General features: G+C 37.5%; 1 protein-coding gene and 1 pseudogene across 8 annotated transcripts in view; both read right to left on the bottom strand.

The window, feature by feature from the left end:
* CDC27 (cell division cycle 27) overlaps positions 1 to 16,035 on the bottom strand; it is a 72,283-nt gene that overhangs the window by 17,585 nt on the left and 38,663 nt on the right. For 6 of the 8 annotated variants that reach the window (XR_015244223.1, XM_086687633.1, XM_086687634.1 and 3 more), the window contains 5 exons: positions 10,910 to 11,009; positions 9,717 to 9,924; positions 9,337 to 9,509; positions 6,115 to 6,267; positions 4,415 to 4,623 (listed from right to left, as the gene is read on the bottom strand). Coding sequence is in view for 7 of the 8 variants with exons in the window: in XM_086687633.1 (XP_086543759.1) it covers positions 4,415 to 4,623; positions 6,115 to 6,267; positions 9,337 to 9,509; positions 9,717 to 9,924; positions 10,910 to 11,009 (843 nt within the window). In the remaining variant the exon portion in view is untranslated. The remainder of the gene's footprint in view (positions 1 to 4,414; positions 4,624 to 6,114; positions 6,268 to 9,336; positions 9,510 to 9,716; positions 9,925 to 10,909; positions 11,010 to 16,035) is intronic. The other 2 variants (XM_086687631.1, XM_086687627.1) reach the window with 1 other exon arrangement.
* LOC112862924 (60 kDa heat shock protein, mitochondrial pseudogene) lies at positions 1,812 to 4,404 on the bottom strand (annotated as a pseudogene).

The following is a 16,035-nucleotide window of genomic DNA, read 5'->3' on the forward strand; positions in this document are numbered from 1 at the left end:
CATACAGTTAATAAGGATTCTAATCAGAGCCTTCCTTTATGATTCTAAACTCTAAACTCCTAGTAATGCTACTTCCATATTTTTGGTGCAAACGCACGTGTATCATTATAATTACATATGCATAGATAGCGTAATGTTCTGCTTCCCCTCTCACTCACTGTATCAAAAATACACTCCTACAGACTTCAAATTATAAATTTGGAAGGCTATGTAACAATATATTAAGTTGACATACAGGTATTTCTTCTGAATTTTCAAAACCTCAAATGAACATAATGTGACTGATATACATTAAGGAGACCTTTCTTGGCCACTACTAGATAATGATAATGAGGAATAAGCACCAAATTAATGAAATAAGAAAAAAGCACAATATGTTTTCTTACATTTGAGTGGCTTTGCTTACCATTATAATTGTGTTAGGGGTGAAGAAAAGTTATACAAAGCTCTGCACTAACAATGGTGATGGTAGAATAACAAAAGGACTATTTATTGCGGAGTTGGAATAATACATTTCCTTAGTGTTTCATTAGATACATAAAATTACCTAAATACCTCAACATTTAAATTCTTCCTATGAAAGCTCACCAATCTGAATACTTCTTTTTTTCTAACTGAAACAATTATTGTTATAGCAATTTTTGGTATGGTATAGTTTCTTAAGAACACCATTATTGCGGGGCGCCTGGGTGGCTCAGTCGGTTAAGTGTCCGACTTTGGCTCAGGTCATGATCTCACAACTTGTGAGTTCAAGCCCCGCGTCGGGCTGTGTGCTGACAGCTCAGAGCCTGGAGCCTGCTTCAGATTCTGTGTCTCCCTCTCTCTCTGTCCCCCTTCCCTGCTCATGCTCTGTCTCAAAAATAAATAAAAACATTAAAAAAGAACACAATTATTGCAATATAGGGCAGACCCAAACATTTTAAAAACAACACGAGTCCTATTCAGAACTGGATTACTAAAATATTAGAGTGCTTTATGTGAAGACAAGGCAGTGTCAGCAAGCCTGACTGCTTAATATGTCAGCAGAAGCTAGCACCTGTCAGGCCATCTTTCAGGTAATGTGCCTAACTTAGAAATGAGACGTACTCCATTAAAAAACATACATACACACATAAAAAATGTTTTAGTAATATAGTGATTCATATTTAGTGACAGAATGAAAATTCAACTGCTATAATGATTACTTCAAAAGATACAAAAAAACGTCTGACATAAAAACTGTGGCAGAGTTATGATATCACAATTATACTTCTTGTTATTTAAATTGTCAGTCAAGAAAAATATAATAAAATGTCAGCAGTAGATACAGCATTGAGGCAGAAATAAGAACTTTTTCTTTTTTTTTTTTTTTAATTTTTTTTTTTTCAACGTTTATTTATTTTTGGGACAGAGAGAGACAGAGCATGAACGGGGGAGGGGCAGAGAGAGAGGGAGACACAGAATCGGAAACAGGCTCCAGGCTCCGAGCCATCAGCCCAGAGCCTGACGCGGGGCTCGAACTCACGGACCGCGAGATCGTGACCTGGCTGAAGTCGGACGCTTAACCGACTGCGCCTCCCAGGCGCCCCATAAGAACTTTTTCAATGCCTTCTTAGTTTGTTAACTATGTGAGCCAGCTAGTAACTTCCTACATAGAGACATCACTTAATAAACTGGAACACTAAATTCTAAATAAACCTAATGAACTCAACTAGTATCTAATAAACTAGAACACAGCCAAAGAGCAACAACTAGTGGAGAGTTTTCAATGTTTACTTTCTATGATCCAGCAGGTGATTACACCAGTCCTCTCCACTTTCCCAGTTTCTATCCTTTTTTTTTTTTAACTTTAAACAAATTTTTATTACACAAAGGTTGTCACATAAATGGATATTTCTTTACTTTGTATACAATTATTCTTATTCTCCACGGAAAGACTGCTTCTTAACTTTTCATTTGGTGATAGCAAGCACTAAAATCCTGATTTTAACAAATAGTAGTAAAAATGCTGCAGTGATTTAAGTCAAAAGCAGTACATTGGCACATGGCTCTTACATTGCTTTCGGGAATGTACAAACGTCTTATTTAAAAATACAAAATAAATTATCTGTAGGTATGGACAATGATGGCAGTAAACCATTATATGTTTGTCAACTGAAACCAGTAACTGATGATTATAGTGATTTTCTTAAACATCAGCCAGCCTTTTCTTCAGTCATTTCCTTCAACCGACTTCTCTGAAGCTCTTAAGCACTGCCTTCAGCTTCCTGTCACAGTTCATCAATCATGGTAAAGCGCTATTCTAGGAATTAGAACACACCACCTCCCATACCACATCCCATTCCACCCATTCCAGGGTCTTTCTCTTCCTTAGCAATTTTGGGGACTCTGTTGTACTTAACAGAGAGGCCACTCCAGCAGCATCCAATAAAGCAGTTCTTAGTTGGATCAATGATTCCCTTTTCTACCATATTCACAACATCTCCAAGCATAGCATCATAACCAGCTTCTGAGGAACTCTGCATAATTTTCTCAACTATCAATGATTCTTCAACACCTGCATTCTCAGTAATGGTCATTGCAGGAATTTGGAGTGTTATCTTAATGATTTCTATACCAACTTTTTGATCTTCATTAGCTGGAGTTATTGGATCCAAGGCTGGAACGCACCAAAGCAGGGCACAACCCCCTTCCAGAACAATGCCTTCTTCAACAGCAGCTCGTGAAGCACTGAGGGCATCTGTGACTCTTTCTTTTCATTCACTTCAACATCACTTGTGCCACCAACCTTCAGCACAGCTACTCCATCTGAGAATTTTGCCAGACGTTCATTCAGCTTTTCCTTTTCATATTCTCTAGTTGTGATATCTAACTGCTCATTGATTTCTTGGGTACGTTTTTTCAGTTTGAGCCCTGTCACCTTTTCCTTTTAAGAGCATGGCATCATCTTTGATCACAATGATCTCTTCAGCTTTTCCTAAGTCGTGAGGCTGAACATCTTCAAGATTTAGAGTCACCCTTCTTCTCCGAACACTGCACCACCAGTAGCAATAGCCATATCTTTAAGCTGGTTCTTTCTTTTGTCACCAAAACCTGGAGCTTTGACGGCTACAACCTGAAGACCAACTTTTAGCCTATTCAAAACAAACGTACTCAGAGCTTCTCCACCAGCATCATCAGCAATTATGACCAAGGGCTTATGGTGAGCATTGGCAATTTCAAGAGTAGGTACAATGGACTGAACACTAGAAATTTTTCTCTTCACTCAACAGTACATAGGTATCTTGGAATTCACATTTCTGCCCTTTTGATGTATTAATCAAGTATGGAGAAATATAACCTCGATCAAACTTCATGCCTTCGATAATTTCCAATTCATCATTTAGTGGTTTTCCATCCTTTACTGTGATGACACCCTTTCTTCCAACCTTTTGCACTGCGTCGGAAATGATGTAGCCAGTTTGTCTCCATTTGTAGAGATGGTGGCAACCTGAGCAATTTCTTCAGGGGCTGTCACAGGTTTAGACTGCTTAAGTTCAGCAATTACAGCATCAACAACTAACATCACACCTCTCCTGATTTCCACTGGATTAGCACCTTTGCTAGCCTTCTCGAAGTCTTCCTCAGCAATAGAGCTTGCCAGGACAGCAGCAGTAGTGGTGCCACCTCCAGCCTCTTCGTTTGTGTTATTGGCAACGTCCTGAACAAGTTTAGTCCCGTATTTTTATATTTATCTTTTAAGTCAAGTGACTTTGCAGCGGTTACACCATCTGCTGTTACTGTGGGACTGCCCCAACTCTGTTCAATAATCACTATTCTTCCCTTTGGCCCCATGGTAACAGCTACAGCCATCGGCTAAAAGGTCTACACCTTAAAGCATTAAGGTTTGGGCATCTGCACCAAATTTTACATCTTTGGCATCGGCCTGAGTCAGATGAGGAGCCAGTGCCCTGGACGCTGGCCTGATTTGGCAAAGGACTGCAGGTAATCCAAGCATTTCTGAAGGGCAGTGGCAGCGCATGCGGGTGATGAGGCAGGCTGTTGGAGGCGAGTGAGGGACAGAGTGCACGGCGCACATGGCAAAGAGACCGTGTCCCCTCCCTCCCAATCAGTGTCTATCCTAATCACGATGTCAGTGTTCTAAGAAAAAGAAACAAATCAAGTAACAAAATCAATTATTTTCAAAAGGTTGGTAGGAGAAAAGGTTGAAACTGTAGAGTATAAGGATCTGGTATTCCGTCATCATTAGTTAATTTAAAAGTTTCTTAAATGTATACATTTCACATAAAAAATTTGGTTACTAGTTAGCAACCAGTATGTACTATTCTTAAGTATTAGTAACTAAGTTCATGACAATAGAGATTTCTAACAAGACAAATTACTGAGGATCAGTCCTATCAGCAGGACATTGTCTTTGCACTTCATCAGCACTTACCATGCATTGTAATGTCTCGGATTGACTCTGATAGCATTTCGAAAACAAGCTAATGCTTTGTCTAATTCTTCAGTTAACACAAACTCGTGCCCTAGTAGAGTATAGGCATAAGCATAATTTGGATCAACCTGGATAGCTCTCTGGAAGAATTTAATTGCAATATCATGTTCCCGTTGCAAACTGAAACAGTTCCCTGCAGCACACCAGGCCTTTAAAAAAATGGAAACAAAACACAAGCGTATAGTTAAAATTTTGTTTCAATTTTTCTAACAAAACCAAATTTATGACTAAAATCAATGTTTTTTAATAGATACGGTGGATCTTCATTGTTTAAGGATTTCATATTAGCGAATTTGTCTACTTGCTAAAATTTACAGTATTTGTTAAACCCAAATCAACATGGAGTATGTTAGTGGTCACTGTGGGCCCAACATATGAGTGGTCCAACAGTCACAGTCTCAGATGAGGTCAAAAAAGGCCACTCTAGGCCTCCCTGTTTCATCTCTCATAGAGAGATGACCAGAGGACAGCAAGTGGAGGGGCAGCTCAGTGCAAGAAACTCTGGCACTGGGGCCAGGTGGACAGTGAGAGACTCCCAACTCTAGCACCTTTGCAGGGAGGCCTCAGACAAATCACCTTAGTGAACACTTCTGAACCTCGTTTTCTCTTTTATAAAATAAAGAAAATAGAAATCTACCAGGATGAGTTGTTTTTACGATTTAAGAATATAATCTGGGGGTGCCCGGGTGGCTCAGGCGGTTAAGCGTCGACTCTTGGTTTCAGCTCAGATTATGATCTCATGTGAGATCAAGCCCCGAGTCCAACTCTGTGCTGACAGCCAGCTTGGGATTCTCTTTTTCTCTCCCTTTCTCTCTGCCCCTCCCTGACTTGTACTCTTTCTCTCAAAAATAAATAAACTTAAAAAAAAAATTATATATATAACCTGTGTGAGGTGTGTGTGCCAGAAGCAATGGTTCAGCCTTTGCTAACTCAGTGTTCACAGAAACTACTGAACGTAACTATCAAGAATAATGAGAACTGAATTTTTTTTTTTTTAATGTTTTATTTATTTTTGAGAGAGAGAGAGAGAGACAGAGCATGAGCAGGGAAAGGGCAGAGAGAGTGGTAGACACGGAATCTGAAGCAGGCTCCAGGCTCTGAGCTGTCAGTACAGAGCCCAACGCAGGGCTCGAACTCACAAACTATGAGATCGTGACCTGAGCCGAAGTCGGTTGCTTAACCTACTGAGCCACGCAGGCACCCTAAATGATTTTAATTCTAAGCTTAAATATGTTACAAAAGTACCACTAACGATTCCTGACATGCAATGAAATAGTATTCTTACAGGACTGAAGCGTGTAAATGAATTGTGCCTGTGTCTTAAAATGACAATAAAAAGCACTATTTTAATTAGCACTTTTTCCAATCTGCATAATTTCTGCTTAATGAACACCAATTTTGCTGACAACAGCAATGTTCATGTAGCCAAATCTTGATTATTCTTGGATGAAATACATGCTCGTGAATCTGCACCACACACTCTAGTACTTTCTCTTCTCTGAATCCCTCTTGGTCTATAGAGAAGGATGCAAAAGTAAGTATGGATGATGCTAAATGGGGTCTGAATTATTTGCTTCATCCCCACGTGTCAAAGGTGATCAAAAGGCAACTACATAAGCTAAGTGTTTCAGTTAACATACCTCTGGTGAATTTTTATCCATGTCTGTTAAGTCTTTTGAAAGAACTGAAAGAGCAACATCTTTCTGAAGGTGCCAAAGTGTTGTAGAGTAGATCTCCATGCCTTCGACTCTGTAATTCTCAATCCTTCTAACCTCGGAGAATATTCTTTCAGCCTGAAATAAGAAAAAAACTAGTTAAGGGGAAAACAAGTTGATACCATTTACATACATACGGGGAGAATACCGGGTACTGTTCTCAGAAGACCTAAATGCTGCCTTGTTTTAAGCGCTGATGTGAATTAGCCAAATTGAACAGCTTTGACAATAGGTCAAACTAGGTATATACAAATCATGGTAAAAAAGTAAGAACACAAATTGTGAAAGCAAATCTATGTTTCCACCAAACAGAGGAGAAATCTATACAAAATTACAATTTGCAAAGGATGAGTCAATTATTTAGTTCACAAAACACACATTTCTAAGTCTTAATAATGGCTTCACAGAATAACTCTCTCAGGAAAGGTGAAACAATAATGACTTCTGTAACACAAAACTACTTTTGCAGTGACTTCTATTGAGAGGCTGAGTTGAAAACTTTAGGGGAAGGGGCACCTGGGTGGCTCAGTCGGTTAAGCATCCGACTATAGCTCAGGTCATGATCTTGCAGTTTGTGAGTTTGAGCCCCGTGTTGGGCTCTGTGCTGACAGCTCAGAGCCTGGAGCCCGCTTCGGATTCTGTATCTCCTTCTCTGCCCCTCCTCTGCTCGTGCCCTGTCTCTCTCTCTCAAAAATAAATAAACATTTAAAACAATTAAAATAATAACAACAACAACAACAACAAAACAAGCTGTCATGAAAGAAAGAAAGAAAGAAAGAAAGAAAGAAAGAAAGAAAGAAAGAAAGAAAGAAAGAAAGAAAGAAAGAAACTTTAGGGGAAAACCAGGTTCAGTTGGCCACCAGCACTGAGGCATGTTGAGTACGGAGCACAACCTCCAAAGTTGTACCTGATGGGAAATGTAGTCCCAACCTAGTAATTCCCTTTTCTTTTGCAGACCTCTCCTGACTTTAGGGTCCCTCCTCTGCTAATTTTTTCCTCCCTACACTCACAGCCCTTAGAATTGTTTCTCTCACCTTGAAGCTTTGGGTTATACCAAACGAATTAGTGGTTCCCTAGTTTATTGATTCAAAAGTTCAAAATTCTGAAAGTCAAGTTTGGTTTAGAATAAAAAATATTGGGGCACCTAGGTGGCTCAGTGGGCTGAGCACAGACTTTGGCTCAGGTCATGATCTCATGGTTTGTGAATTTGAGCCCTGCATCAGGCTCTGACAGCTCAGAGCCTGGATCCTGCTTCAGATTCTGTGTCTCCCTCTCTCTCTGCCCCTCCCCCGCTCACACTCTCTCTCTCTCTCTCTCTCTCAAAAATAAATAAAAATGTTTTAAAAAATTTAAAACAAAGAATCAAAAAGATTAAGAGTGTTCTTAATGAAATGAAGATGGCAGAAAATAAGAAAATTGGATTTATAAAACTAGGAACTCCAAGAAATGGCCATATACTATGTATAATTAGCTTAATGATTTGTAACTTCCCTGAAATACCTTAAAAGTTATACAGGTAAGTTTTTCAAATCGGCATTGGTTCTAAGAAGATGTACTTAACCACAAGTCAAATATGGGTTCTGCAAATCTTTTGGTTTAAAATTTTTCAGGATCTATTGCTTCCTCTGAAAAGTGTGGCATAGACCAAAAACAAAACCAACCGACCAACCAAACAAAAAAACCAAATTCATGAAATTAAGTTGAAACAAAGGCTTCTGTTAAGTATCTGTGTCACTGCTCTATAGTTAGAGGGAAACAATAAAAATTATGTATTTTAAAGTACCTGTGAAACAATAAATCAGAAATAATTTTGAAAAGGGCTTGCCAAACACAGTTCTTGTGTACCAGTAAAGGGCCATTACCCGAACATGGAACTTCTAGCAATGAATAAGGCTATGTGTCTACAACAACACTTTTCGCTTTACCATGCAAAAATACTCGAGGTGGTATCTTCTGCACTTATCCTCTACCTGGAAGAACAAACACTTCACCCTCAGGTCTTTGCATGGTTCATGACGGGAGGAGTGACCTTTCTCTAAGCACACTTTTTAGAAAATACCACCATGTTATTGCCCTGCGATCTTACCATGCCTCATTTTTTACTTCCTCTGACCTAGTGCTACCATCCTTATAGATTTATTGGCTTACAACCTGTCTCTCTTACTAGAATGCATGCTCTATAAAGGCAAGCAATTATTTGTCTAGCTATATTAAAGTCTAGAAGAGGCTAAGACATAACACGCACTGAATAAATAGAATTGAAAGAGAGCAAAAGTAACTTTATTATAAACTTTAAATAATTTGTATTAGAGAAATTTTAATTAATATATAGGTTTCTTAAAGTTGTTTTTTTATTTTTTTAAGTTTAGGGGTGAGGAGAGAAAATGCTCAGAAGATGAACTAGGGGGAAAATTTAAATTGGAAATTAGAATTTTCTTTGGCTTGATATTAATACTCTCCTTTTCTGGTATAAACAGACTAACTTAAGCAATGAATATAATTAAAAGGGTAAAAGTCTTGTGAAGGACATTGTGTCCTCGATTACATAAAATTTTCTTCATTGCACTTTTCAAGTTTATTAAATATATTAAATGCCAAAAATTCATCCCAGGAGGAACTCTGCATATAGTAGAAAAAAGTATGATTATAAACATCTGTTACATGGTAGTATAGATTTTCAGATCCAACTGAGTATGTACAAATATCCACATAAGAATATATGGATGACTTGGACTCTCTACAAATCTATTTCTTTTTTTGTTTATTTTATTTTTGAGAGAGAGAGAGAGAGAGAGAGAGAGCGAGAATGAATGAGCAGGGGAGGGGCAGAGAGATGGAGACAGAACCCAAACCAGGCTCCAGGCTCTGAGCACAGAGCTCATTGTAGGGCTTGAACTCAAGAGCAGTGAGATCATGACCCGAGCTGAAGTCAGACACTTAACCAACTGAGCCACCCAGGCTCCCCTCTACAAATCTATTTCAAGCAATCCCCCCAAATTTAAATTACTCCTTAAACACAAGAAAAAATTTGACTATTTATAAATTACAAATGCTCAGAAAATAAAGACATTACATAATAAATATTGACCTTTTAGGTCTAGCTGTCTCAAACATAGGCATCTTAATGAAATTTAAATTATCTCTTACCTGCATGTACTCTGACAGTTCAAAATAGGCCCTTCCAATTTGGCACAGTACCCAACCAGTATTGTAGTGGTGAGAAGGTAGGTGGCTCAAGATATATATAGCTTCTCTGCAGTTGTATGAGCACAGAGCTAAATAACCTTTCCCCATTTCACGAAGAAGGCTCATCAAACCTTCTAGGAGAAAACAATATAGTAAACAAAGGAGAAAAACACAGTAAAATAGTTTGGTTTTCTAGAAAGGCTAAATACAAAATAATTTATTAAAAATCCCAACCTCTATCTGGAAAAAAATGGAAGGTACTTTAATGAACATAAAAAAAAATTACTTAAAATAAGTGAATAAAATAAAATACAAAGCAAACATTAAGCATTGACACAGACCTGCTGCTGCTTTCTGCAGATTAAATGCCTGGATCTGAGGTGTGATTGTGGAGATTTTCCCTTCTGAAATGATGGAAGAGTCCAATTTTGTAATTTCCAGGCTATCATTTAAGTTAGGTTGAGTTATTCCTCCTTTGTTAGTTTTACTTTTAGTTTTTCTGTTTGGGATTTTAGGTGGAAACTTCATTTTTAACTTTTTGCTATTCTCCTGTAAAAAAGAGGAAAATTCCACACTTATTAAACTCATGTATTTTAGATTTCCCAATCCTTTCTCAAGTAGTAGACACAAAATAAATGTTCAGTCTTGAATGGTCTATATTTTTCTCAGAAAAGATTTATAAATCAAACATTTTCAAAGTCATTTAACTTTAAATGCAGCAATTCTGAAAATAAATTGTATTAATATATTAGTATGTAAGGTAAATCTGCATTAAGTGTTGCTCTTTTCTGAAAGTGTATCAGTTTCATTTATTACTTAAAAAATTAGAAAATAAATGAATGCAATACTACCTAATCGTCTCAGAGTATTATAGCTAATAAGTCATAAAATTGTTGATTTGTTCATGTCAGAGTTAAAAATTGTCCATATTTGTCGATGGACCAAGAAAACTTACCAAGGGCGTAATGAGGCCCTCCAATTGTGCAAAAAAAACAAAGGACATGTGTTATAGTATCTGACATAACCATAGCACACCATCAAATCCAGAAGACTGGAATTGGTTTAATACTATCAACTAAACTATGTTCTTACTTGGATTTCATCAGTTTTTACATGATGAAATCATGTACTTCTTTTTTCTTTCTTTTTGGTGTGATAAGTCTATGAAATTTTGTCATATGTATGATTTGTGTAATCAACCACGACAGTAAGGATACAGGACTGTCCAACCATTACACAAAGAAATCCTTTGGGTTATACCCTGTAGTCACATTGTCCCTCAAGTCCTAACTCCTAAAAACCACTGATCTGCTTCCCATCACAATAATTTTGTCTTTAGAACAATGTTTTAGAATATTTATTGAAGGACCAAGAAAATTTACAAATGTTATAGACAGCTTTCCCAATCAAAAAAATATTAAAAAATTTTAAATAGTCTCTGAATTTATTAATTAGAGATGGGAGTCATCAATGAACTGAAATTTAAGAGAGGGATGTGTTAAGGAAATGTGACATACAGAAATCTTTAAATTACCTTGGTTGTAGAGCTGTCACTAGTAAAGAGTCGCGAACTTCTTCGAGGCAGTGCGTTTGGGGGAGATGTGATAGTGGGGCTCAATACCTGAGGTGTTGTACTAAAAAAAAATGAGGAAAAGTAGACATTAAAAAAAAAAAACCCAGCTATGACCAGTAACTATGGATTCGATTCAGATGCATTACAAAATATTCATTCATGTTTGCACTCTAGTTTGGTGAGTTTGGTCAGTCTGTCATCCCTCTATGAAAACTCAGGATTTAAAACCTGTGTTACCATAAAATGATGATGATTATACGACCAGTCTTCACTCTATCTGAAACTGCTAATTTGAACTTAAAACAATCCACATAAAAATTCTGGGTCAATAAATGATAAACACATCTATAAACTAATTCTTTCTAGCCTTCATTTGCAACTATACCAAGCTAGAGAAAAAAGATAGTTGGACAGGGACGGTCTAAATGTGGGATATCTGCCAATAAATAAATACCATTGTAACAACTGATACTTGAGAAATAATTTCCCTATAAATTCAAACAACCACATCAAGGTTTATTTTGTTTAGAACAAAGGAATCTAACAACTGCTTGGGCACTTTTTTTTTTTCTTTTTTTACTTTAAAGGCAAACCCTAAGATACAAGGATTCTATTCTTCAAAAGTAAGCAAACTTAGGGGCGCCTGGGTGGTTCAGCTGTTGAGCATCCAACTCCCGATTTCGGCTCAGGTCGTGATCTCACAGTTGTGGGTTCCTGAGCTGGGTTCCACGCTGGCTGGGCTCACGCTGGCGTGGAGCCTGCTTAAGATCCTCTCCTCCTCTCTCTCTCCCTCTGTCCCTCCCCCACATGTGTGTTCACGCTCTCAAAAAAAACGTGAGCAAACTTAAAACCTGGAGTTATCTGAGAGTGGGTAAGTCTACGGGCTTAATGGTTTACAATTTATGGGAAATACCACTAAGTTACCTGGATTTGAGTCAAAGAGGCTTTGGAGAATAAAAGAGATACTGACCAGTGAGTAAAGAAAGCCCACGTGGTCCTTAACCCTTTCAAAAGACAGAATCTCAATGTAGGGATTTCAGCAAAGGATGTCATTTAGGTTGATGAATTAATTTTATTTTATAATTTCTTTTAATTAAGATTATTTTTTTAGAGCAGTTTAAAGTGATAGCAGGGGCTCCTGGGTAGCTCAGCTGGTTAAGCATTGGACTCTTGACTTGGCTCAGGTCACGATCTCATGGTTTGTGAGTTTGAGCCCTGTATCAGGCTTGTGCTGTCAGTGTGGAGCCTGCTTGGAATTCTGTCTCTCCCTCTTTTTGACTCTTCCCTGCTCACACACTCTCTCTCTCAAAATAAATAAATAAACTAATAACAACAACAAAAAAGGTTCACAGCAAAAGTGAGGGGAAGGTACAGAGAGAGCTGCCATATACTCCCAAGTCCCCACACATGCATAGTCTCCCCCACTATCAACATCCCCCACCAGACTGCTACATTTGTTACAGGTGATGAGCCTACACTGACATTCTATAAAGTCCATAGTTTATCACAGAGTTCACTCCTGGTTTTGTTCATTCTATAGGTATGCACAAAGGTATAATGACATGTATCTATCCATCATGGTATCTATCATACAGAATATTTTCATTGCCCTAACCTCTGGGGTCTGCCTCTTCAACCCTCCCCCTCCAACTCCTGGCAACTACTGATCTTTTTATTGTCTCCATAGTTCTGTCTTTTCCAGAAACCAATCCATTTTTAAAAGTACAATATTCTTTATTTGAACAACTATGTGTCATTTACATTACAAATGTGAATTATATGTTGTCAATACTATTACCTAACTATAGAAGAGTTTGTCTGAGAAGTGGGAGGGAATAGTTTGATCCATGGAGCAGTTTATAGGGAGGACAATGCTGAGAAAAAAGCTGAGACTTCTTAAATGCCACAAAAAGTTGTGTAACATAACTCTTGTGGGGGTAGAAGTAAAAACAATAGTAAGAGGATTCTGGGGCTAGGAGTCTGAAGAAGACAAACTCTTCCTCTATTATAATTTTCATTAGGGTTCTGTTAGCTCCAAAGGGCAATTTGACAAAAGAAAACAATGTTCAAAGTCTGACAGGCATCAGAAAAATGAAGCAGGATACTGTGTGAGTTTTGAAACATTGGTCACAGCATGTGAAATATACACATCTCTTTATAACTTGCATCTGTTTAACTAGGAGCTTGAGAAGGAAAAGAATGTGCTCTAGAATCAAGACTGTTGAGGTTTGAGATCAAGTTCTATCACTTATTACCTATGTCATTATGTACCACTTATATTAAAACACTTTTTAAAAAAGCTTTTGTAAATAGTATCATTTTATGGCTCTGTAATAAAATCGGAAATATCCTACCAGTTATAAAAAGATGCCTTGGAAAGATTATAAAAATGATTTTTATAGGTTAATATAGAGAAAATAATATGTAAAATTTTGGGGCAATTTAGCTAAGAGAACTAGGCTATTCTAATCATTTCTAAAAAAACAACTTTCTAAAAAAAGAACAGACTTCCACCGCCAATTGTAATGAAACCCTATGGACCAGATTTACTGTCCCATCTTAAACAACTATAACACCGAACAAAAGATATGAAACAATGTTTTTCAGACATTGGACAGAAAGCACATATGCCTGAGGAAGAGTCCTGAGGACACGGTGCTGGGAAAGGGAACACAAATAGAACTCAGGGTCTCCCTGTGCAGAGAAGAAAATGCTGAGACTTCTGGGTAGTGAAGGCAACTAGAATATGCAGGGCAGAGTACTAGAAAGGGGAGAGCTACAAAGAGGGAGAGCTTCAAAGATCTGCAGGAAGTTTTCCTAGAATCCTCAGCTGAAAACTGAGTAGTGCAACTGTGTGTTATAATAAGGTACGTTATAATAAAGAATTCATTTGGTCTTTGTCTTGGATTCGTGAGAAGCTTCTAAATTCTTTAAATTTCCCAAGTGATAGGAGTGTCTGTTATTTATGGCAGGTCCCTGAATTTATGCTAATGAAATGACTCATGATGGGGCCCTAGACAGTTTTGGGATACTGGGCTGCCCATGCTGAAAAGACCAACCACTGGTTAGAGGGTTAAAGCTTTGAGCTAAGTGTTAACAGCCTGGTCTCTAGGAAGGGGAGGGTGGCTAGGGATTAAGTTAAATCACATGGCCAATGATACAATCTATCATGCCCATGTGATGAACCCCAATAAAAACTCTATCAAAGCTCAGTGTAACTTCCAGGTTGGCAAACACACTGATGTGCTGGTGAGGGGACATATCTTGATTCCACAGGGAAAGGACATAGAAGCACTGTGTTCAGGACCCTCCCAGACCTCAGTCTTACTTGTCTGGTCCTGACTGGTACCCTTTATGATCAAGCTGTAAGTAGAGAACTTTCCTAAATTCTGTGAATTGTTCTAGCAAATTACTAAGCCTGAGAGAGTAACGAGAACCCTCAAATTTGTAGCTAGTTGGTCAGAAGTGAAGGTGACCCAGGAAGCCCCTGAATTTGCAGCAGGCAAGTCAATGAGGTTTGATAAGTCTTGTTGGGACTATGATCTTATTAGCCTGCAGAGTCTATACTAAGTCTGGGTGATTACTACCAGAACTTACTACAGTATTACAGTGAGGAAAACTACCTGAATCTAGAGAAAGAACTACTGGAAAGGAGCTGGCAGAACCATTCTTGGAGCTCACCCTGGGCTTGGAGTAGCCCATATTTTCAATAGCTAGAATTAAGAAACCTCACACTCAACAGGTCATTGAGTAGATACTCAAAGGATACTGCCTCAATAGCGAAGCATAATTAGTCCAGACTCAAGGCCACTCTTGTCGTACCTAACAAAACTTAAAAATCAAGACCTAAAGGAACAAACTGTTAACAAGTAACTACATCGCAGAACAAAACAGAAGTACTTAAAAGAAAATAAAATAGTCTAGCACTCAACAATGTAAAATTTCCAATAAAAAAAAAAAAACTAGGCATACAAAGATGCAGGAAAATATAACTTATATTGAACAGAGAAAAAAAAAATCAATAAAAAACAGACCCAGAAATAACATAGTAAAATAGTAGACAAAAATCATTAAAAAAGCTATTATAGATATATTCCATATGCTCAAAAAGGTAGAAGAAAGAATAGGCATGTTAAAGGAGGGAAGCAAATCAAACTTCTGGAGATGAAAAATAGGACATCTGAGATTAAAAATATCTATACATACTGGATGGGATTAACAGCAGACCAGACGCTGCAGAAGAAAACATCGGTAAGTTGAAGACACAGCAATAACCACTATCCAAAATGAAACAGAGGAAAAAGACTAGAAATGAAAATGAACACAAAACTGGGCTGTGGGGACAACTTAACAGTCTAATACACATACATTTGGTGTCCTAGAAGGAGAGAGGGGGACATGACCAGAAAAAATATTAGAAGAAATAATGGCCAAAAATTAGCTAAATTTGATAAAAACTATGAACTCATAGATCAAGGAGCTCTCGATCTCTGGCCAAGAAAGAAGAAAACTACGCTAGAGCACATCACAACCAAATGACTTAAAAATCAGTGATAAAAAGAAAATCATAAAACAGAAAAAGATAGATTACATATAGAGGAACAAAAATGAGAATGAGAGCAGACTTGTCAGAAACAACACAAGCTAGAAGTCAGCAGAACATCTTTAAAGAAAAAACTGCAAACGAGAATTCTATATCCAGTGAAAATTTATTTCAAAAACAAAAACAAAGGTAAAGTAAAAATTTTTTTCTAGACGTACAAAAGCTGAAAAATTCATTACTGGCAGACTTGGACTATAAGAAATTTTAGTCTTTCAAGATGAAGGAAAAGAATACCAAACTGAAGTTTGGACCTACAGAAAGAGGACCAGAAATAGTAAATATGTGGGTAAATATAAAATAGATTTCTTTTTCTTATTTAAAAAAATTTCTATAGAAGATAAGTATTTAAGGGAGAAACCGCAACAATGCACTGTGGAGTTTATACACATGTAGAAGCAAAATATATGCCAACAATAGTATAAAGATGTGGAGAAGAGCATGAAAACATACTGTTATAAGGTATATGATGTATATGAAGTGGTAC

The sequence above is a fragment of the Puma concolor genome, chromosome E1 (assembly GCF_028749965.1).
Source record: "Puma concolor isolate L17-30 chromosome E1, mPumCon1.1.hap2, whole genome shotgun sequence".
Taxonomy (NCBI): domain Eukaryota; kingdom Metazoa; phylum Chordata; class Mammalia; order Carnivora; family Felidae; genus Puma; species Puma concolor.